The sequence below is a fragment of the Mercenaria mercenaria genome, chromosome 1 (assembly GCF_021730395.1).
Source record: "Mercenaria mercenaria strain notata chromosome 1, MADL_Memer_1, whole genome shotgun sequence".
In the NCBI taxonomy this organism is placed as follows: Eukaryota; Metazoa; Mollusca; class Bivalvia; order Venerida; family Veneridae; genus Mercenaria; species Mercenaria mercenaria.
In genome coordinates this window covers 98951118-98976900 of record NC_069361.1, presented here as the reverse complement: position 1 = coordinate 98976900, position 25783 = coordinate 98951118, and the positions used below count along the sequence as shown (strand labels likewise).

At 35.9% G+C, this 25783-nt stretch overlaps 1 protein-coding gene across 4 annotated transcripts in view; it reads left to right on the top strand.

The window, feature by feature from the left end:
* LOC123529181 (protein dispatched homolog 1-like) overlaps positions 1-25783 on the top strand; it is a 139116-nt gene that overhangs the window by 69330 nt on the left and 44003 nt on the right. For 3 of the 4 annotated variants that reach the window (XM_053518338.1, XM_053518343.1, XM_053518334.1), the window contains one exon: positions 746-815. In XM_053518338.1, coding sequence (XP_053374313.1) covers positions 808-815 — 8 coding nt within the window. In that variant the 5' untranslated portion in view covers positions 746-807. Of the gene's footprint in view, positions 1-745; positions 816-11649; positions 12070-25783 lie in introns of those variants that run through there. The other variant, XM_045309408.2, reaches the window with a different exon arrangement.

The following is a 25783-nucleotide window of genomic DNA, read 5'->3' as shown; positions in this document are numbered from 1 at the left end:
CGCCATGGGAAAACCAACATAGTGGCTTTGTGACCAGCATGGATCCAGACCAGCCTGCGCATCCGCGCAGTCTGGTCAGGATCCATGCTGTTCACTAATGGTTTCTCTAATTGTAATAGGCTTTGAAAGCCAACAGCATGGATCCTGACCAGACTGCGCGGATACGCAGGCTGGTCTGGATCCATGCTGGCCGCAAATCACTATGTTGGTTTTCTCATGGCGTGGCTCATATAATAGTGGGATTAAAGTATTAGTGGTTTAATATTTTGAGTTCTAAAATTTTTTATTGAATGTGGGTAAAAAAAATGGAAATTAGGTTTTCAGTATTTCTTTAAATTTGTATATTTTTTGTGTCATTTTGATTTTGACACTTTTGCATGAAAATTGGACAGGTAAGAGAGTGAAAATTAAGATATTATGGCACAGGCCAGTCAATACCTAAAAAAACCCACCCAAAGTTTGGAAGAGAAAGGACTTTGTAAGGTTGTTTATCACAGTCAGTAATTAAATAAAGTCAAGAAAACCATCTCAGCTCAGGCAAAACATATTCTAAATAAGGAAAACCATGATTTGAACACCTGTCTAACACGAAAAGGTCTGACAGATACTTAAATAGCATTTATTTGTCAGAAACTGCCATTTTAGTTACTGCAGGGATGCTTTGGGTAAGATTTATGAAGGCAACTTGTTATTAAAGTTAATGTTGGCCTATCCTTGATAATTACTGTCTTTTGTCTTTTTCAAGGTCGGATGAGTGGTACAATAAGATGTTGTGAAATATGGAATGATTGAGAGAAAACAACAAAAATGTGGTGGTAAGTGGTTTTTAATTATTTCAGTCTTGCAACACATAATACATGCAGATTGCTGTTGGACTTGTCAATACTGGCTATATGATGAAATTGGAGAGCAAAATTTATCATCCGCCACAGGTTGTATATAAGAAGTTCTGTATTTAGTGGGTTCTATAACGAATATACAAATGCATAAATTAAGAAAATAGTGCTTCAGGGAGTCATTCATTTTATTTAATTAAAGTGCCTTAGTACAGACCAAAGAGTAACCCTCAAGCATGATGTTATAGTGAAACATTCTTATATTTTAACATTCAGACCTATGGCAATGCCTTATAATGCCATGGATTTCCAGGTTACTTTAAGGTTTGACTCCCATTCAAATGATTTGTTCACTGTAATTCAGGTTTAAAATAAGATATACAAAAAAAAAGTAAAGCAGTAGGACACATTAAAGTAATTCTGCATGTTTGAAAACCAAACGTAATGGCATAACGTTGTTTGATAGGATGTAAAATATAGAAGTATAAAAGATCATGGATCCATACTATATAATGAACCATAAATCAGACTGCAAAAAAAGGGAAACGTTTGAAGCTTTCTTTTAATTTAATGAAATCTGCAATGTTTCTTTCTGTCCAAAGATTAAATGTTATGTTGACATATGAAAGAAATCCAAATTACATCTTTAATAACTCCTCTAAAAATTTGTGGATCTCTTTAACCCTTACCCAGCTAAATTTCTATAATGAACTTGTCCATCTTTCAATTTGGACAGTACCATTAATTGTTAAAAGGGGTGCTTACCAAAAAGATGTGCAGGCTGATCATGAGCTACACTGGTTGCTAAGGCAGAATCAGTTGTGTCCAGTATGATAAAAGTTAATCATGGGCAAATATCTCAAAAATTATCATACGGCCTGTATATTTTATTTAAACCAAATGGAAGACAGTAATGTAGATTTACAACTTAAGTTCATGTGTAGAAATGTTATTGTCTGCAAAAATGTCATCAAAATTGTGATTGTAGCCAGAAGATTCCTGTTAATTATTAAAGATTAATTTTTAAATCAGTATTGCAAAAAAAATCAAGCACAATTCCTTCCTCTTTTCCCATTATATCTTGAATTGTGTTTAATGAAATTATACATTGTAGATAAAAAATGATCTGAACACACAGAAATACCTTAAGACAAGATGTAAACAATAGAAAGTAATGGGCAATTTCCGTCCTAGAGAAGTGCTTAAAAGAATGGTAGGATTTTTATAACCAAGTTGTAAGACATGATACTCCCTGTCCTGTATCTGTTACACATTGTCAACTTGCTTTAAAAAGTGTTGTTTGCCAATGAACTGACTGGACAAAATGATCAATTAAGACAGCATAACTTTGACAATGTTAGTCTGTATATAAGAAAGTTAGATAGAATTATAACGGAGAATTAGATGTTTTATGAAATGCTGGTATGTTCATTTGTCATAAGCCTAGAGGTCTCACTTATTTCACTGTATTGTGTCCATATAAACTCTTCAAGGTTATCAAAGCTCTGTTGTTCCTTATAATTTTCCAACGTACCATTTTATGGGTATCTACCAAAGAAAAAATTCCTTTACTTATATGTACAGAACATCTTTAACCCTTAGCTTGCTAAATTTCTAAAATGGACTTGTCCATCATTCAATTTGGGCAATACCATTTATTATTCAAAGGGGTGTTCACTGAAAATTTACTGACTGAATAGCGAACAGTGCAGACCATGTGCAGGCTAATCTTGGTCTGCACTGGTCACAAAGGCAGAATAACTCGCCGTCTGCAGGCTAAAGGTTAAGATCTCAGGCCTGTTAACAGTTCTGGCAGTTACTTGCAAGCTAATTGTCTGTTACAGAATGCTTCAAACATACAGTTGCTAGCACTGTATCTTACTCCATCATGTCACACATATGACTTCTTTCCCTGTCGAAAAAATAATTCTTATTCTAACACGACCCAATTTGTTTTCCTGTTAAACAAAGAAGGTTGGAAATTGTGTTTTATTATACAACAATTCATTTTTCTGACATCACATTTATTATGTCATAGCATCAAATGGCATAGCAGCACACTGGAAGAGAAACCAACAGAAAACAGGCAAATATTTGATAGATGTCGTCAAGGATGTACATAATGATCCTTACCAACTTGTTAGAATTAAACAGTGATTAAATGCTCTTGAATAAAATCATTGTTTGTTTTTTATACATTATTATGGGTCATGATAAAATTCCTTCACATTGTAACTCCAAACAATGATTTTATTCAAGGAAAGATCACTGTTTCAGATATGTTATTTCTTAAATAGTTTGCATTTTGGTAATATGAAAATTGGGTGACTTATGATGTATGGATTGTAACAGAAAATGCTTAAGCTTTAGCCTACTTGGGACAAGTGATTCTGCCTTTGCGACCAGTGCAGATCATGATCAGCCTGCACATTGGTGCAGTCTGATCATGATCTGCACTGTTCGCCATTCAGTCAGTATTGTTTAGTATGCACCCCTTTTAACAGTTAATGGTACTGTCCAAATTGAAAGATGGACAAGTTCATTATAGAAATTTAGCATGTTAAGCTCTAAGTGAAAAAATGTTACTGTTTTCTATTTGACACACTTTATACCCTGCTACTGAATAAGCCAAATAATGATGTTTGTAGAGTGGGGAATAGAATGCCACTTATTTTGAGAAAGTTGCCTTTGACATTTCCAGTATTTCCCAGAAGAGACAGTTTATCCTGTAAATAGCAGTCTTTGTTGTAATTTTTGTCTGCTGTTACACAATAATAGCATTGTGTCAGTCTTTTTTGTCACTATCAGTTTTTGTTCTTCTGAGTTAATTTACTGAGTGACTTCAAAAACCAGCAAATACTGAAACACAACCTGAAAACTTTCAGTGAAGATAAATTCTCTAGGGAATGGTTTGGAAACATTTTAAGGGAAAAAAGTGGGATCTCATAAGGTAGAAAACAAGGATGTCAAACACTAGGAAATAGAGGGTTTTGTGGGTATATGAGCCATTAGGAGTTCATAGGCAGGAAAACATGAAATTCATGGTGAGAAAGTCCAGTTGTAGCTCATAGGCAGGTAGACTAAAAGGGCATTGTGGATAGAAAGACTGTTAGGGCTTCATGGGGGAGGTGGATCACAAGTGGCTCATTGGCAGGCTGAACACAAGGGGAACAAAGGTAGGTAAACTACAAAGGGTTCACAGGCAGGCTGACCAAGAAAGATGCATTGGCAGGCGGACCAGCAGGGGTTTATTTAGGCAGATCACAAGGGGTTGTTCACAGACAGTTGGACCATGAGGGTTCACAGCAAGACATACCATGAATGTTTCATAGGCAGGCAGCTAAACTAGAAGGGGTTCATTGGCTGGTAGCTAGATCACAAAGAATTCATGGCGAGGCAGACTACGAGGACTTCATGCGTAGACCGCTGGACCTCAAGGAAGTCCTGAGCAGGCAGCTGGACCACAAGAGGTCCATTTTCAGGCAGACCACTAGGGGACTTCAACTTTATTGGCAGGCAGACCATGTGGAGTTCAGGGAGACTAATAATTTGCAGGTGCATCATTCATAATGAAACCAGTGCACAATATTACAAATAAAACATAGATGAAACTTCTTTATTGTTGATCAGCAACTTGTTGCCTGTAAATTTAGTGTTACTGCTGTTGAACCATCTAAGCTTAATATTTTTTAGCTCTCCTGAGCAGGAAATGCTTGGGGTGAGCTATTATGATTGCTCACTGTCTGGTGTCCATCTGTCATGACCAGTCCACACTTTACTTCAAACATCTTCTCTGAAACCATTTGGTGGAAGTTGATGAAACTTGGCCTAGATGTTTCTTGGGTGGTCCTCCTCCAAAATTGTTCAAACATTCCACTTGGTTGCACATAGGGGCCACCAGAGCTGAAAATAGAAACGTTTTCTAACAACATCTAAACTACAGGTCTGATTTTGAAATAATTTCACACAAATGGTCCTTATGTAACCCTCTACCAAGACTGTTCAAATTATTACAATTCATTCGAAAAAATGGCCGCCACTTTTCCTTATATGTATATGTAGTGGAAACTTTGAAAATTGTCTTGTATGAAACTGTTGGCCTTATTTTGAAATAATTTCACACAAATGGTCCTTGTTATACTATGATCCTCTACCAAGAATGTTCAAATTATTCTGATTCATCAAAATACATGGCGTGAGCCGGAGGGCATGGTCACTTTTCCTTATATGTATATTGTGAAAACTTAAAAAAAGTTCTTGTATGAATCTGGTGACCTAATTTCAAAATAATGTTACACAAATGGTTCTTGTGTGACCCTCTACTAATATTGTTTAAATTATTCTGATGCATCCAAAACCAATGGCCGCCAGAGGGCTTGATCACTTTTCCCTAAATGAATAGAGTGAAAACTTCAAAAAAAGTTCTTGTATAAAACTGTTGGCCAGATTTTGACATATTTTCACACAAATGGTTCGTGTGTGACCATGGGCTACTAAGATTGTTCAAGTTATTCTGATTTGTCAAAAAGCATGGCCATCAGAGCGTGTGGTCACTTTTCCCTGTATTTGTGTAGTAGAAACTTAAAAAAAATTCTTGAAATAAGTTCACACAAATGGCTCGTGTGACCCTCTACCAAGGTTGTCCAGATTACCTTGATTTGTCTGAAAACATGGCTGCCAAGAGTGTTACTTTTTCCCTTTAACCTTAGGACAGCCAGCACATATTTATGCAACCTCGCCAGGTATATGTATGTTTTAGACAACACAGAAAATGACGTCACTTGACCTTCAGCTATTTCCGGAAGTAAATAAAATGAAAGTAGAAATGCTAAACTTGAAAAAGAAAGCCGCATTTTGATTCGTAGATAGTCAGGGTCATGCGCAGGGGTCACCCCTTTTAAATGTATGCGCATGGACTTCTTTTTTTTTTTTTTTTTTTTTTGCTATTGGGGAGCCAATTTTCAGCACTTTATCATGAAATGAAATTACCTGGGCTTTAGTACAGCATGTCAGCTTTTAATCTATTAAAAAGTATTTAAGCTCTGGATAAACACAAATCCCACAGGAGTCCGTAACGGACCAAGGGTACATTGATAATTTCGGAACTTCATCAAATCGCTCAAATTGTCATTTTTGATGTTGTCTGAGAGTGTCAGTATATGCCTCAGATGTAAGATATAACCGTATTTGAGAGCTGCAAACCTAGACATTTCAGAAATATTTTCAAAATAAGTTTCGTTTAATAAATGTTCTTTCTACGGAAGCGTGAAAGGGCCATCAGACGCTAATACGTTTTAGTACGTTAAGGCTGCGAAAAGGATATGTATATTTTGGAAACTTTTAAAGTCTTCTTGAAAAGAGCAGGCCCAATTTTAAAATGATATTACACAAACGTTTCTTAGGTGACCCTTTATGAAGATACACGAAACATTGCCGCCAGTGGTTGTGGTCACTTTACTCCATATGTATGTAGTGGAAACTTTAAAAAACTTCTTGTTTGATATTGTCATATCACATCATTGCCCCAATGTCTTACCCCACCTCCCCCATGTACACATACCTGCCTGTATTTATTTAGTAGAAAATATTCTTGCACTAATTTTCAATGTGATTTCACAGACATTGTCTTTGCAAATTCATCTACCAAAAAACTGTTCAAGCAAGCAGATAAACTTAAGTGAGCAATATATGGCCATCATTGATATTGGAACCAAACATCACTCCTTGAAGTTATTGTGGTTGAATAGAAATTTTGTAAATATCTGAATGGGGCTAAAGGTGAATAGACTTTATTATGGCTCCGGTCAGATAAGCAGTAATTTTAAGTAGAAACTTTTATGGGAGAATACTGGCTATATGATTTAATTGGACAATAAAATTTGCTCTGACTGTTCATATTTTAGATAGAAAATTATTAGCTTTTAATCTGAACAAGTTTCTTTTATTATGTCTCCCACCACACAGTGGTGTGGGAGACATATTGATTTACTCCAATCTGTGTGTCTGTCTGTCACAAAGCTTGTCCGCACTCGAAGTCGAACATTTCTCATCTGATCTTCACCAAACTTGAACAAAATGTGTTTGACCATGAGACCTCAGCCAAGTTCTATAACTAGCCAAATTGGTCCAGGCATTTTGGAGTTACGGCCCTTGAATTACCGAAAAATCCGCCTTTTTACTCTTGTCCGCTCTCTAAGTCGAACATTTCTGATCCGATCTTCACCAAACTTGAACAAAATGTGTTTGGCCATAAGACCTCAGCCAGGTTTAATAACTAGCCAAATCAGCACAGGCACTTTTGAATTATGGTCCTTGAATTACTGATTGGATCCACTCGTCTAAACCATCTAGAGAAACTAGACATTTTTCATAGGGGCAGTTGTGGGAGACATGCGCTTTTCTCAAAAGCATCTCTAGTTTTTGTATAAAAGGTCATATTCAGCATTTATTATGTCTACTGATCCCCACCCCTCACCCCCATATTTTGTGTGAAAACAATTCATGATATTGACTTAAAACTTGGAATACAGATGGATGGTGATCAGATGATTTGCGGAGTGCAGCAATGAGTCCACATTATTCACTGTCATCTCCTCCCACTCCCTCCCCTCCGCCCCCAACATTATAAGCCCTCCCCCTGACCCTCCAATTCACTTTCAGTTTCTTGTACCTTTAGTAATCCATCACTGCTCCTGCTCCCTCAATCTGGCACTTTCCACTGATCATGGTCTGTACTGTTCGCTAATGCAGTCAGTAAATTTTCAGTAAACACCCCTTTGAATAATAAATGGTAGTGCCCAAATTGAATGAGAGACCAGTCCATTTTAAAAATTCAGCAGGGTAAAAGTTAAGTTATGTTTATGTATAAAAAAAACCCAGATATGACAGATACGTCTTCCAGTTTGGAACTTCCATTGTTTGGCTGCAGTACGTTTCATTGGACAAATTTTTATTGATATCTTAAAGTTATTTTTGAGAGCAGTCCTAAAGAGCATGCTGTTTTATACTCAAATGAGTGTATAAAGGCTGTCCATAGACTCTTGTTATATCATCTTCCTCTTTCATTTTCTTTTGTCTATCAATCATAACACTCTTTCTTTAATAGTATCTTGCAGAAGTGATAAGTTTTTTTTTTTACTTCCTCCTTTGGTGAATATGGCAGCACTGCTCTTATTCAACCTTTCATCTTATCAGAAGGAGCTCCAGACTCTTGTTAGAACTAAAGTTTTTTTGTTTGCAAATTTCAGATTTTAAAATAAATCCTATCAAGTTAACACTGTTTTGTCTGTCTGGCTGGTAAAGTATATTGTTATACACAAGATCATTGACATGACATTTCCAGGAAAATTGAAACTTTTAAGTACATTGAGCTTTTATGTAATTTTATAATGTATAAATCGATTTTCACTGAAATGATGTTTTATTTCAATTAAATTGCAAGAACAGAACAAGAAGAATGGTTAGTTTATGCCTATGTTACATGAAATCTGCAATTTTAGGAGCAGACTTTTGTAACTTAATCTCTATAATAACTTTCTTCCATCAGAATTTGAAATTGAAAAATTATACATAATTGGGGTGAAATGCATTAACCATTACAGCTGTGTATGAAAGACAGTAACCACTTCCTGACTGACCCAGAGGCAATATGGGCAATATTATATAAAATAGCATGTTTGAACAAGTAGGGCATTAGTTTTGCACTAGCTCAATTTTGCACTATTGCTATTAAGTCCCCTACAGGTTGAATAGTAGTTTTCGGTTTTTAGATCATCTGTCACGTAGTGACAGGGTGAGATTTTGTGATTGCATTTAGTCCGTTGCCGTACGTCCGTCGTCCGTTCACAATTTCTTGTGAACACAATAGAGACCACATTTTGCAATCAACTTGCATACAACTTGTATTGGCATAATATCTAGGTTCCTTTCGAAAACTGGCCAGATCCCATCATTGGTACCAGAGTTACGAGCCCTTAAAGGGCCAAAATTTGCTGTTTTTGGCTTGTGAACACGATAGAGACCATATTTTGCAATAAACTTTAATCAGACTTGCACACAACTTGTATTGGCATAATATCTTTGTTCCTTTCGAAACCTTGCCAGATCCCATCATGTGTTCCAGAGTTATGGGCCTTTACAGGGCCAAAATTTGCTATTTTTGGCTTGTGAACATGATAGAGACACATTTTGCAATCAACTCTAATTAAACTTGCACACAACTTGTATTGGCAGAATATCTCAGTTCCTTTTGAAAACTGGCAAGATCCATCATGGGTTCCAGAGTTACGGGCCCTTAAAGGGCCAAAATTTGCTATTTTTGGCTTGTGAACACGATAGAGACCACATTTTGCAATCAACTTTAATCAAACTTGCACACAACTTGTATTGGCATAATACCTGAGTTCTTTTCGAAAACTGGCCAGATCCCATTATGGGTTCCAGAGTTATGGCCCCTTAAAGGGCCAAAATTTCCTATTTTGCCTTTTGCAGCCATATAGAGACTTCATTTATGGTTTGATTTGATACAAACTTGCAAAATATCTTCAACAACAATAAATTTTGGATTCTATGATGTTTCTGTCAGATCCAATCATAGGTGCCGGAGTTACGGCCCCTGATTGACCCCTGAAAGAGCCAAAATTTGTTAATTGTTACCTTGTGAACACAATAGAAGTGGCATTTTATATTTGATTTTAACCACACTTACACACAACTTAAGTCACAATAAGATCTCAGTTCCTTTCGAAAACCAGCTAGTTCTCATCATCATCCAGGGTTCTGGAGTTACTGCCCCTGAAAGGTGCAAAATTTTCTAGTTTGGCCCTTTCAGCCATATAGAGATTGATTTGATACAAACTTGCATAGAATGATTATCTTGATGATTTCTAGGCCTGGATTGAACTGGGTCATGTCGGGTCAAAAACTAGGTCATCAGGTCAAATCAAAGGAAAAGCTTGTTAACAACCTAGAGGCCACATGTATGACCCTATCTTCATGAAACTTGGTCAGAATGTTTATCTTGATGATTTCTAGGCCAAATTTGAAACTGGGTCATATGGGGTCAAAAACTAGATCACCCGGTCAAATCAAAGGAAAAACCTGTTAACACTATTGAGGCCACATATATGACCCTATCTTCATGAAACTTGGTCAGAATGTTTATCTTGTTGATTCCTAGGCTAAGTTCCAAACGGTTATTGTGTGTTACTCAGGTGAGCGACTTAGAGCCATCTTGGCCCTCTTGTTTAGAAAATTTATGTGTGAGTTTGTTGGTTGGGCCTTGCAGGGGGTGATGTTGGAAAGGGATGGCATTTGAGTAGAAATCAATTAGCCTAGGGGAATACGGCCAAATGAAAATGCCATTGCATATATTAAATGGTACCTCTTTGTGTACTTTAAGAACTATGGTACCCAACAAGAAATTATGTTAACTTATTTCAGTCACAAAATCGCATTCAAAATGCAAATTTCAGCAAATGGGATACTGACTGAATAGCGAACAGTGCAGATCTTGATCAGACTGCATGGATGTGACTATTGTACAATGGAAGATAAATTATCATTTTGTTCAATAATTATGCATGTACCCATTTGCCAGACTGCACCTTGTAGATGAGAAAAGTGCTATATATTTTCCTGTTTGGGGTAGGTATTCTAACACATACAAGGCATTTTCTTTCCAGTCTCGGTGACAGTGACCCAATAAATGCCTTTAAAATGTGTATTCATCTGTTTCAGTAATTTGCTGTAATGTAGAAGTAGTAAAAATGTTTCTTTGAATTTCTGACTAATAGTTGTATATCAGACAGGGGAGTGGTGGGGTAGATAATAAACCTGATTGTATCAGTCATCTCTGAAAAGTAGTGAAATTAAGGCTCCTGCCGGTGTCAGGGTGTCTACATTTCCTTTAAATCAGAGACAATTTCCCAATCCCACATCACAAATCTGATTAAAACAGTAAAATCATGCAAAAACGCCAATGCTTATTTCAAGTTTTTCTGTGATTTCAGGGAATTTCATCTAATCTGAAATCAATAGTGATGAGGTTTAGCATTTTCTAGTTAAAACAAAAAATAAGATTCTCTACAAAGTTGTTACGTAAAATTTCACATATCGGTGTATTTAAAAGCCATGAAAAAACAGGGCCTTTTAAAAATGACTTTTGTGTTTAAGTGCAAACAAAATTATACATTTCTCATATATATAAATAGGAATATTTTGACTATATATAATGGGTATTTTTGTTTTTTGAATAAATCACTAACAGAATATAATTTATTATTATTACGAAAAGGGAAAAATATAATAAAACGTTGCTTCAGTGTGATTGATCTAATGTAGCTGTATGTTACCTGTGACTGCCTCATCTTGTGATTTTGTTTTAAGTTTTGATTATGCATGTTTTGTACGCTTGAAAAGTGCGAATTCACATACATGGTTTGTTATTCTGCAAGCTGATAAGAATTGTTTTTATTGATTCTGTTTTAAAAAAAAAAAGAAGAGTTTTTAAGTGCGTTTGATACAGGAGAAGCCAGATGTTGGCTTATGAGTCAGTAAGTGAGGTAGATTTAGATACAACCAGACCTTCTAGGTCAAATGCATGCTGCTATTTAATTGACTGTTACTATTTATAGTAACATTTCAGGTGAATTACCTATAGCAAAAGCCAGAAGATTCTATAAATATATACAGAACTTTTTATTAGTGAGTCATCAGTGCTTACATTGTTTCGGCCCTGTGGTAGTCCCACAGATGTTGAACTTGTAGATGTCAATATAGTATATTATACCGAGATGTAAATGCTCTGTCACAGTCCATAATGATGTTAGTACTGAATAATAAATTTTACAGAAGTATTTTTACTCAAATGCGGTAAATAATTTCTGTGCATTATTTTCTGTTACAAAAAAAAGAATAAGTTTGATTAAAAACACATGTAGAATACCAGCAGAGGAATTGGATTTTTGCAGGAAATGAGATAACCGCTGTGTGAGAAAGTTAAAATAGTGCATTTGTCTGTATTTGACGACTGATGCGGGTTGTGTTGATGTGTTTGTGATTTACTATTATTGGATTTTAGTGACCACTGTCGGACTTATATTGTAACAGACAGCTTTACCAGTCCAGACATCACTGACTTTATTTGTGTGCCATCTCAGTATTTATTGAATTGATAAAAGGAAAATATACATGGAATATATAGAAAGCCTATAGTGTCATTAAAAATGTGCAGGTAAGATTCAGTTAGAAATAGAACATCGTCATGTCCAGGCCAAAAAATGGATTCTATTGTACTGACAATTTTAACACTTGTAAACTGTATAGATATTTAAAAAAAAAATTTGTAATAATTTCAAAAGACGTTAAACCTGAACACACACACACACACACACACACATTTGTTGCTTGGACATGCAGATGTAGATACTTGTAAACTGTATAGATATTTTTAAATTTTTTTTGTAATAATTTCAAAAGACGTTAAACCCGAACACACACACACACACACACACATTTGTTGCTTCATGCAGATGTAGATTTATTGTTAAAACATTTTTTAAACAGTTAAATTCAGTTGTACAGTTTATGCCTATAACTGCAAAAAATATGCCCGACAAAGATTCCAGTAATTTAGGTTTAAACCGGAGACACTGCTTACAGGTTAGGGAGTCCAGATTCCCTAATGAGTCCTCTTTCAGTACTGGTGGTGACAAAGTACTAATTCTAAAATTCTGAAATTTTATTCAAGTTTATGACAGTGACATAATGAAAAAGTTCATGTTTGGGTTCATCAAGTATTTTTCTAAATTTTTTGTACCATACTCTGATATTATTCATTCAGAAATAATGATAATTCTGAACAATGTACATATTATTATATTTAAAAATAACACTTGCAGAATAATTTTACGAGGGCTGTATATTATTACGATTTTAATATTTATTTTATGTGAAAAAAAGATGGAGTTTTAAGTAGCATAAATGAGATTGTATGTCAATGTGACGTTAACATGACTGTTTAAATAATAATATAACACAAAAAGAGGTTAAGCATGCCTTGCGAAATAGTTCTGGAGTGCACAGACTTACAGTGAATTATTCTGCACTTTTGATGTGTTGGTTCAAAGTGTATAAAAGTAGTAGAGACTAAGATATGGTAGTATTCATTTTAAAAATTATGTGCCCGTCTCTGAAAGAGTGGGGCGTATTATGTGAACACCCGTGGCGGTCAGCGTCCTAAAGCATGTCTGCTCTCTTAAGTCGAACAGTTTTAATCCAATCTTCACCAAACATGCTGACAATGTTTGTTGGCATAATGTCTCAGCCAAGTTTGATAACCAGCCAAATCGCCCCAGGCTCTCTTGGATAATGGCCCTTGAATTACTCGAAAAAATTTAGCCTTGTCCGCTCTCTTAAGTCGAACAGTTTTCATCCGATCTTCACCAAACTTGCTGATAATGTTTGAGGGCATAATATCTCAGTCAAGTTTGATAACCAGCCAAATCGCCCCAGGCACTTTGGATTATGGCCCTTGAATTACCCAAAAAACTGCGAATTTACCCTTGTCCATTCAAACAGTTTTGATCCGATTGCAGTCAATTTCATCCCACATGGAACCTCACAAATACCATGATTCCTTTTTACTCTTTTTTGGGGGGTTAACAAGGCATACAACATCAACATTATTACCTTCATGATACGTAACTGAATATTTATACGTGCGTATTTTGTGACAGTCCCAGGCACTCTTGTTGTGCCATTAATAATATGTTGATGTGATGTCAGTATTGCTGTGTTTTAACCAAAATATACATAATTTTTATGCCCCCAAAGGGAGGCATATAGTTTTTGAACCGTCTGTCAGTCTGTCCGCAATTTTCTTGTCCGGTTCATATCTTTGTCATCGATGGATGGATTTTCAAATAACTTGGCATGAATGTGTACCACAGTAAGACGACATGTCGTGTGCAAGACCCAGGTCCGTAGCTCAAAGGTCAAGGTCACACTTAGACGTTAAAGGTAATTTTTCATGACAGTGCATTAGTGTCCGGTCCATATCCTTGTCATCCATGGATGGATTTTCAAATAACTTGGCATGAATGTGTACCACAGTAAGACAACATGTCGCGCGCAAGACACAGGTCCGTAGCGCAAAGGTCAAGGTCACACTTAGACGTTAAAGGTCATTTTTCATGATAGTGCATTCGTGTTCGGTCCATATCTTTGTCATCCATGGATGGATTTTCAAATAACTTGGCATGAATGTGTACCACAGTAAGACGACGTGTCGCGCGCAAGACCCAGATCCGTAGCTCAAAGGTCAAGGTCACACTTAGACGTTAAAGGTCATATTTCATGATAGTGCATTGATGGGCATGTCCGGTCCATATCTTTGTCATTCATGCATGTATTTTAAAATTATTGGGCATGAATGTGTACCACAGTAAGACGACGTGTTGTGCGCTAGACCCAGGTCCGTAGGTCAAAGGTCCTAAACTCTAACATCGGCCATAACTATTCATTCAAAGTGCCATCGGGGGCATGTGTCATCCTATGGAGACAGCTCTTGTTCATATTAGAATTTTAAATAGTACACAATTTCTATGCAAGAAAAGCAATTTGATTATTATTATACCCCCACAGATGAAGTTGCAAGGGGAGGGGGGTATATAGGAGTGAGCTTGTCGGTCAGTCAGTCTGTCTGTCCGTTGGTTTTCATGGTTTCCAGACAATAACTCATGAAAGGCTTGACAGATTTAATTAATTTTTGGTACACAGGTGTAACATCATAAAATACAGGTCAAGTTCGACTTTGGCTACAAACCACCATTTTTAGCTCGACTATACAAAGTATAGGCCGTGGAGAGCTATCGTACTTGACCTGGCGTTGGCGTCTTTCCGCATCCCCAGCTTGGTTAGTTTTTATGCACTTTCTCTTTATCTTTGTTATTACTTGATGGATTTGCATCAAACTTAAAATAGTTATTCCTCATCATTGTCCACATCATATAGCACAAGGATCATAACTCTGGCACCAATATTTCAGGAATTATCCCCCCTTTTTACTTAGAATTTCAGGTTTTGGTGCACTTTCACTTTATATCAGTTGTTACTGAATGGATTTGATTCTTAAACTTTGAACTTAGAATAGTTAAACATCATCACCCACATTATTTGACACAAGGTCATTAACTCTGGCACCAATTTTTCATGAATTATGCCCCCTTTTTACTTAGAATTTTATGTTAATTTCGATGCATTTTCACTATATCTCTGTTATTTCAGAAGGGATTTGATTCAGACTTAAAATATTTGTTCATCATCATCACCTACATCATTTGACACAAGGACCATAACTGTGACACATGTGTTTTATGAGTTATCCCCCTTTTTACTTAAAATTTCAGGTTATAGTCTTTATGCACTTCCAGTGTCACTCTATCTGTGTTATTACCAAACAGATTTGATTCAAACTTTAAACAGTTGTACCACATCATCATCCACATCATATGACACAAGGACAATAACTCTTGCATAATATATGTTTTTAATTATCCAACTTTTTTGCTTAAAATTTCAGGTTAAAGTTTTGATGCACTTCCACTTTATCTGTTATTACCAAATGGATTTGATACAAACTTAAAATAGTTGTACCACATCATTACTCACATCATATGATACAAGGGCCATAACTCTTGCATCAATATTTCATTAATTATGTCCCCTTTTTACTTAGAATTTCAGGTTAATTGTGGTGCACTTTCTCTATATCTTTGGTATTGCTTAATACATTTGATTAAAGCTTAAATTAGTTTTTCGATTGTCATATGACACAAGGTCAGTAACTCTGGTGCAAATATTTTATGAATTATATCCCCATTTTACTTAGAACTTCAGTTTAATTTTTATGCTTTTTATATCTCTGTTGTTACTAAATGGACTTTGTCAAACTTAAAATAGTTGTTCCACATCATCACATCATATAACACAAGTTTGATAATGCTGGCACCAGTTTGTTCTGAGTTATGCCCTCTTTTTATGCCCCCGAAGGGAGGCATATTAGTTTTCAACTGTCCATCCGTTCGTTAGGTCGTTCGTCACAACGTTAACTTTTTGCATGAAGGCACTTAACTCGCAAACCACTGCACCCAGGACCTTCAAACTTCACATGCTGATAGTACTTATTGTGTACACGACCCCTACTGACTTTGGGGTCACCAGGTCAAAGGTCAAGGTCACAGGGGGGAGGAATTATTAGTTTTCAACAGTCCATCCGTTCGTTAGTTCGTTCGTCACAACGTTAACTTTTTGCATGAAGGCACTTTACTCGCGAACCACTGCACCCAGGACCTTCAAACTTCACCTGCTGATAGTACTTATTGAGTACACGAACCCTACTGACTTAGGGGTCACCAGGTCAAAGGTCAAGGTCACAGGGGCCAATGTGAAGAGAAGGGAGACATATTAGTTTTCAACTGTCCATCCGTTCGTTAGGTCGTTCGTCACAACGTTAACTTTTTGCATGAAGGCACTTTACTCGCGAACCACTGCACCAAGGACCTTCAAACTTCACATGCTGATAGTACTTATTGAGTACACGACCCCTATTGACTTTGGGGTCAAAGGTCAAGGTCACCAGGTCAAAGGTCAAGGCGCTGTGGGGGCATTTGTCACCATTAGTGACAGCTCTTTTTACTAATAGAATTTTGGTCATTTTAGTGTTGTGTCGTGCCTAGCTCCAAAAGTATTTGACGTAGAGTCACAAAACTTTACAGGAATGTTGGTCAGCATGTTAGTTGTGCACCTGGAGTTTCGCGTCCGGATTCATTCAGTAGTGTAGGAGTTATGGCCCCTGACTTAGTAAAAAATTGGTCATTTTAATGTTGTGTCGCGCGTAGCTCCAATGCATGGAGGGGCACCTGGGGTCTTCCTCCACCATCAAAGCTGGAAAGTCGCCATATGACCTAAAATGTGTCAGCGCAACGTTAAACCCATCAAAAAAAAAACAAAGTATTTGACCTAGAGTCACCAAAGTTTACAGGAATGTTGGTCAGCATGTGCAGTTGTGCACCTGGGGTTTCGCATCCGGATTCATTCAGTCATGTAGGGGTTATGGCCCCTGACTTATTTGGCCCCTGACTTATTTTGTTTTTTAAGTTTTTTTCATTACACAAGACCAGACTTCCTGTCCAGACTTACTCAAAAAAAAAAAAGTTTGTGAAACATGTATGTTAAAATGTACTTGACCTAGAATCATAAAACATTAGAGGATTGTTTTATAGCCTGTGAAGTGTTCTCTTTAGGATTTTACTCAGCTAGGCCAGAGTTATGGCTAACTAAGTGAAAAATACACATAAGGTTCTTAAAAGTTTGTGTTGCAAACATCTTAAAAATTATTTAACCAGAGTCATAAAACCATATTTACAGTGGCAGGAGTGGGGGCACCTGTGTCCTATAGACACACATCTAGTTTGACATAATCATGGCCTCTTTCCAACTTAAAATTTGCCATACTTCTGTGACAAGGCCATATTATGGGGGTATATGTAATGTCATGATAATTTCAATGGTTTGCAGCATATCGAATGTAGAAATAAATGGCCTTGAGCCAGAATCTGAATGTAAATCTTGTCACATCTGTTACCATGTAAACTAAAATAACTAACTGTTTCCATCAACTTCAAACACCCACACTGTTTATGGAAAACATAATTTACTAGGTGAAAACTTTAGTGGGTGATAATTTGTTTTCAATATGTTGTTGTTATGCCTGTTTCTCGTCGATTCGAGCTTTCTCATCGATTCGAGCCCTTGTATTTTGGTAAAAATCATGCTCAAGTAGTATGTTCTTCCATCAGAAACTTGTGTCATTTACATTTTAAAATGCCTTGGGAAATATTAGTCATGAAACCACTGGGAAATTGAGCAAATACCTCTTTTAACATTTTACATCAAAAATTGCTTATTTCAAAAGGAAAATACACAGTGGGCAATATTGTGACCCAAAATTCCAAATTAAAAGCATCCTGAGCATATTTTGACTGTTGTAACAAGTGAACAAAAAGTCAATCTTTATAGAAATATGCTTTATGGAAATAGACTGTGCAAACATTAACACTTATTGACCTACCAAACAAAGGGCTCGAATCGATGAGAAAAGGTTTAAAATGATGTGGAGTTTGACCTCCTTCAGTCTTTTGCAAAAAAGTTCATATAAAAGATGAGTAACATTGTAATTCTTATTGTCCATTGTTAAATGCAAATATTTTTGTACCTAAAAACAAAAAATATTTAATTGAACAGGTTTACAAAAATATGCACAACCCTAAAAGATTTAAGAGGCTCGAATCAAGGAGAAAACAGCATAAAGGATTACTGAAGAAAGTCATTCAAATTCATATGCATTAAAACATTCATGGCTCGCTGTTGCAAAAGGGATAAGCAAAATGATAAAGTTATCCGAAGTTCCAAGCAATCTAAAAATAGAAAATATAAGAATAATGGGAAGGGACCACATGAATTGATCCAGTTTGAGTGAAATGTTACACTATGTTTCATAGGAATATATAAAATTATTTTTTCCTGTCTTTTTTTTTTTTTTTTTTTTTGCTCTTAATTGTTATTTCTTCATCAAGAAGACAGAATTTTTATAGTTTCTTACAACACACAATCGTTTTCTGTCATTTAATCATTTAATACAATATGGAAACATCTTAAACTGTCCTATTAGGCTTTTTCATGAAATTCTGATCTAGAGGTAATATTTACTTTATGAGAATTAGATCTGTATTGTATTTACAGACCCGTTGATGGTGATTTGAAAACTAAGAGGGCATAGGGATCAAGGTTTGCAAAAAGCCACCAGGGGTCGTATTCATAAAGCATCTTAAGTATAAGTTTTGACTTAAGTTGAAGATTTTACTTAAGTTTGTGGTGATTTCAGCTTAAGTCTAAGTAAAAAACTTAAGTCCTATTCATAAAACAGCTTAAACTTAAGATACGTAAGAAATGACTTAAGTCAGAAAACAAAATGGTGTCGTGAGTACGATTAAAGTGTTGTTTTTCAGATAAAAGCACTTTAAACATAATTGTGCATGTTGTATCTGTCTGAAATTAATGTGTTTTTTTTTTTAAGTTTTCGTCCACAATATAAAACTCAAGAATTAAGTTGTTTTATGAATAACAAATATTATACTTAAGTAAAATAAATTTCTTACCTAAGTACGTAATACTGAAGTAAATAATCAATTTCTTATACTTATACTTAAGATGCTTTGTGAATACGGCCCCAGGTCTGTAAATACTCTAGTGTAGTAACTGTCTTAACCCTTACCCAGCTAAATTTCTATAAAGAACTTATCCATCTTTCAATTTGGACAGTACCATTGACTGTGATCATGATCTACACTGGTCGCAAATGCAGAATCAGTCGTATCCAGCATAATAAGTGTTAAAAAATTACCAACATGCTTTTTGTTTTCTCTCAAGGAATAATCTTTCCAACATACAAAATATTATATTGCATAAAACTTGGCCAATGTATATTTTATATATTTTACAGTCTGTAAGAAATATCCCCATAATCCCCTCAAATTGCAGCAAGCTACACAATTTTAAAATATCATTGTATGATTTAACGTTTTCACCTATAATTTTCATGTGGTGTAAGAGTTCAAACATAGTGTATGCAGTATACTGAAACATTGTATATACGACCAAACATTATGTATGTAGGGGATACCGGTAGTTCTTGGTACCAGAGACACTTACTAAATCTATCCAGGATTAGAACGAAACATGACAATCCAGTGGCCGTCCACTTCAACACCAACTGCCACATATTAACAACGACTTTCTGGTGATGAGACTGGAAAAGCTACATGGCATGGACCTCTACTGTAAAACCATAGAGAATTAACGGAAAAACAAACTAATGTCATACCAGCCCGATTGCATAAACACCAAAGAACAGACATGCGACGTTATGCCAAAACGCACACAAAAGACCTAACATCACTTCCGCTTTCTTGTATACATTGTTAAATAGCTCGCCTGCTTAGCTCAGTAAGGAGAGAGCAGACATACAGATCGCGGGGTTGTGAGTTCAATCCCCGGGTGCGGCATATGTTGTCCGTGATGATTTGATAAAAGACATTTTCAGCTGATTCTGAATCGACAAAAAAATGGCTTCAATTCTGGTCAATTGTATATGTGAAATTAGGCCTAAGTAGACAATCAAAATACAGAAAAAATGCCTTCATCACCTCTAAACAAAATTGTCAACGTAAGTGTACACGTTTTGCCCATATTTAGCAAATTTGTCCAAGTATGTTAGAATTTTTATCAGTGATTTATTTTTGTCAGAAAATTCTCCTGTAATGATGGGTAGTCTATGCATTATTTAAAGGAGACTGATGTCAGCCAACACAAGTAATGATGATGGATACAAGTGGCACAGACAGTAATAATTGACATTGTCAAGCAAAATATAGGCAGCATAAATGCTTACCACCATTGCAAGTTATGCACAAAGTGTTTGTTTGTTTGTTTTGGGTTTAACGCCGTTTTTCAACAGTATTTCAGTCATGTAACGGCGGGCAGTTAACCTAACCAGTGTTCCTGGATTCTGTACCAGTACAAACCTGTTCTCCGCAAGTAACTGCCAACTTCCCCACATGAATCAGAGGTGGGGGACTAATGATTTCAGACACAATGTCGTTTATCAAATAGTCACAGAGAACATACGTGAATATAGGAATTATAGGAAAGTGCAGACTTTGCAACTGTAAAACATATCATTATTAAAATATAATCTCATTGACACATAATCACATAATAAATAAAGAAGTTGCATTTAACAATGTACTTATTATATAATAAGGAGAAACTGATATTGTTACGTTAAAATTTGTTTTCCTAATGTAAGTATGGCAAGTAGTCCCAATGCCAGCTTTAGGCGTCATATTATTACGGCACATAGCACATATAATCTTACTTCCATATGAAATAAGCTAGAGAAGATAAAATACTGGAATCCGAAATGTGGTCATGCAGTCAAAATGGTTGATTTATGTATTTTTTTATTGTGAAGAAGCTGTGTTTTTTAGCTTGTCTGATTTTTTTTTTTTTAATCTATGCGGTATTGTCGTTACTTGAGCATCTGCATCGGCATTGGTTAAAATTTTTGTTTAGGTCCACCTTTTCGCAAAATCTATAATTATAGAGCTACAGTTTTGAAACTTTACACACTTGTTTATCATCATTTTTTGACTCTGTAAGTGCATAACTGTTGGTATGCATTTTGTCTTGTAACTTAGAAAATTTGAGTTTTTTGGTTAAATTTTTTAATTAGGTCCACGTTTTTATCATCATTTTTTGACTCTGTAAGTGCATAACTGTTGGTATGCATTTTGTCTTGTAACTTAGAAAATTTGAGTTTTTTGGTTAAATTTTTTAATTAGGTCCACGTTTTTATCATCATTTTTTGACTCTGTAAGTGCATAACTGTTGGTATGCATTTTGTCTTGTAACTTAGAAAATTTGAGTTTTTTGGTTAAATTTTTTAATTAGGTCCACGTTTTCCCCAAAACTATAAAGGCTACAGCTTTGAAACTTTACAGAGTTGTTCGTCATCATTAGATGAGTATATTAAAATGGACCAAGAACCATAACTCTAACTTGCATTTTGTTAGAATTATGGCCCTTTTTGTGAATTATAACTCTTCTCTTACATATTGGTCAGCACTTGCGCATGAGCGATGGTACCCTCAGGCAGTGTTCTTGTTTTTATTGCGACATAGTCATTTTTAGCTCGACTATTCGAAGAATAAGTAGAGCTATCCTACTCACCACGGCGTCGGCGTCGGCGTCGGCGTCACACCTTGGTTAAGTTTTTCGTACCAGTCCACATTTTGACAAAGTCTTTTGAGATAAAGCTTTGAAACTTTCAACACTTGTTTACCACCACCATGGCCAGTTATAGGCAAGAGCACATAACTCCATCAAGGATTTTGGCTGAATTATGGCCCCTTTTGACTTAGAAATCATGGTTAAGTTTTTCGTACCAGTTCATATTTTGACAAAGTCTTTTAAGATAAAGCTTTGAAACTTTCAACACTTGTTTACCATCACCATGGCCAGTTATAGGCAAGAGTACATAACTCCATCAAGGATTTTGGCTGAATTATGGCCCCTTTCGACTTAGAAATCTTGGTTAAGTTTTTCGTACCAGTTGGTATTTTGACAAAGTCTTTTGAGATAAAGCTTTGAAACTTTCAACACTTGTTTACCATCACCATTTCCAGTTATAGGCAAGAGCACATTACTCCATCAAGGATTTTGGCTGAATTATGGCCCTTTTTGACTTAGAAATCTGGGTTAATATTTCCTACCAGTTCATATTTTGACAAAGTCTTTCGAGATAAAGCTTTGAAACTTTCAACACTTCTTTATAATCACCATATCCAGTTATAGGCAAGAGTACATAACTCCATCATGGATTTTGGCTGAATTATGGCCCTTTTTAACTTAGAAATCTTGGTTAAGTTTTCCGTACCAGTTCATATTTTTTGTAAAGTGTTTGACATATGGCTTTGAAACTTTTATCACTTGTTTAGTATAATAGTCTCTATCTGTGGGAAAGAGTACATAACTCTGTCATCTATTTTGGCTGAATTATGGCCCTTTTTGGACTTTGAAATTGGTTCTGTTTTCATACAAGTCCATGTTTTGTCAAAACTATTTGACATATGGCTTTTAAACTTTGAACACTTGTTTATCATTATGATTTCCATCTGTAGGCAAGAGTACATAACTATTTTGACTGAATTATGGCCCTTTTTGGACTTTGAAATTGGTTCATACATTGCCATTTAGTGCAAGACTTATCGAAATCAAAGAAATACAGGAACATTGTTTGTCTAATCTATTTATTTCTTTTGTCTGAATATCTGTGGAAATATTTTGACCCCATTCTTCAATCAATTCTTCGAATAGTCGAGCGCGCTGTCATCAGACAGCTCTTGTTTTATAATAATTGTAAAGAGGCTTCTGTTAGGGAGTGAGAAAAAAACCTGTCATACATATATATAGACATGTAAGTGTATAAAATAAACTGTTGCTGGCATTGACAGTGTTGAATTTTCTTTATGTATTCTAAAATTAATTAGATAAAACATAGCAGGTGCAGATTAAAGTCTATTCTTTTGACACGAAGGTGTGACATGGAAATAGTTATTCAAAATCAAATGAAAAAAAGCTGAAAGACATGATTGGGGGATGACATTAAGGTAGGAAATTGTATTTCTGTTAATGAGTGCTATATATATATATTTCCAAGCAAATGGTTACCAGCAAAGCAAAAAACAACTAAACTGATATTCAAGTGGTAGTCATTTAAAGTTAACTTAGTCATTTTGCTTTTAAGTTAGCGGGCTGTTATGACTTAACAATCCGGGCACACTACAGCAAAAAATGTATTATATCCCTGTATGATAAAATATCTGTTGATTTCTAAGTAAAACTGACACATAAGTCTGACCTCTAGATCCTATCATCAAAGATAGGAATAAATATCTGATACTGACATGGAGAAGTGTCTGATACTGACATGGAGAAATGTCTGATACTGACGGAGAGCAATGTCTGATACTGACTTGGAGAAATGTCTGATACTGACTACTGACACGGAGAAATGTCTGATACTGACATGGAGAAAATGTCTTATACTGACAGAGAGAAATGTCTCGTACTGACATGGAGAAATGTCTGATATTGACATGGAGAAATGTCTCATACTGACATGGAGAAATGTCTGATACTGACCAGAAGAAATGTCTGATACTGACTACTGACATGGAGAAATATCTGATACTGACGTGTAGAAATGTCTGATATTGACATGAAGAAGTGTCTGATAAAGACATGGAGAAATGTCTGATACTGACATGGTGAATGTCTGATACTGACTACTGACAGAGAGAAATGTCTGATACTGACATGGAGAAATGTCTGATACTGACAGAGAGAAATGTTTGATACTAACTGGAAGAAATGTCTGATACTGACAACTGACATGGAGATATATCTGATACTGACTGGGAGAAATGTCTGATACTGACAAGAAGAATGTCTGATACTGACATGGAGAAATGTCTGACACTGAGATGAAGAAGTGTCTAATACAGACTGAGAGAAATGTCTGATACAGACTGAGAGAAATGTCTGATACTGACATGGTGTAATTTCTGATACTAACAGAGAGAAATGTCTGATACTGACATGGATAATGTCTGATACTAACAGAGAGAAATGTCTGATATTATCATGGAGAAATGTCAGATACTGACTGAAAGAAATGTCTGATACTGACATGGTGAAATGTCCGATACCGACAGAGAGAAATGTCTGATACTGACATGGAGAAATGTCTGATACTGACAGAGAGAAATGTCTGATACTGACATGGAGTAATGTCTGATACTGACAAAGAGAAATGTCTGATACTGACATGGAGAAATGTCTGATACTAACAGAGAGAAATGTCTGATATTATCATGGAGAAATGTCAGATACTGACTGAAAGAAATGTCTGATACTGCCATGGTGAAATGTCCGATACCGGCAGAGAGAAATGTCTGATACTGACATGGAGAAATGTCTGATAATGACAGAGAGAAATGTCTGATACTAACATGGAGAAATGTCTGATACTGACAGAGAGAAATGTCTGATAATGACATGGAGAAATGTCTGATACTGGCATGAAGAAATGTCTGATACTGACATGAAGAAGTGTCTGATAATGACATGGCGAAATGTCTGATTCTTACATGAAGAAATGTCTGATACTGACAGTGAGAAATGTCTGATACTGGCATGGAGAAATGTCTGATACTGACATGGAGAAATGTCTGATACTGACATAAAGAAGTGTCTGATAATGACATGGAGAAAATGTCTGATACTGACAGAGAGAAATGTCTCGTACTGACATGGAGAAATGTCTGATATTGACATGGAGAAATGTCTCATACTGACATGGAGAAATATCTCATACTGACCAGAAGAAATGTCTGATACTGACTACTGACATGGAGAAATATCTGATACTGACGTGGAGAAATGTCTGATATTGACATGAAGAAGTGTCTGATAATGACATGGAGAAATGTCTGATACTGACATGGTGAAATGTCTGATACTGACAGTGAGAAATGTCTGATACTGACTACTGACAGAGAGAAATGTCTGATACTGACATGGAGAAATGTCTGATACTGACAGACAGAAATGTTTGATACTAACTGGAAGAAATGTCTGATACTGACAACTGACATGGAGATATATCTGATACTGACATGGAGAAATGTCTGATACTCACATGAAGAAGTTTCTGATCATGATATGGAGAAATGTCTGATACTGACTGGGAGAAATGTCTAATACTGACTGGGAGAAATGTCTGATACTGAAAATTTCTGATACTGACATGGAGAAATGTCTGATACTGAGATGAAGAAGTGTCTAATACAGACTGAGAGAAATGCCTGATACAGACAGAGAGAAATGTCGAGATACTGACAAGGAGAAATGTCTGATACTGACATGAAGAAGTGTCTGATACTGACATGGAGACATGCCTGATACTGACATGGAGAAATGTCTGATACTGACATGGAGTAATGTCAGATACTGACATGGAGAAATGTATGATACTAAAAGAGAGAAATGTCTGATATTATCATCGAGAAATGTCAGATACTGACTGAAAGAAATGTCTGATACTGACATGGTGAAATGTCCGATACCGACAGAGAGAAATGTCTGATACTGACATGGAGAAATGTCTGATACTGACAGAGAGAAATGTTTGATACTGACATGGAGTAATGTCTGATACTGACAGAGAAATGTCTGATACTGACATGGAGAAATGTCTGATACTA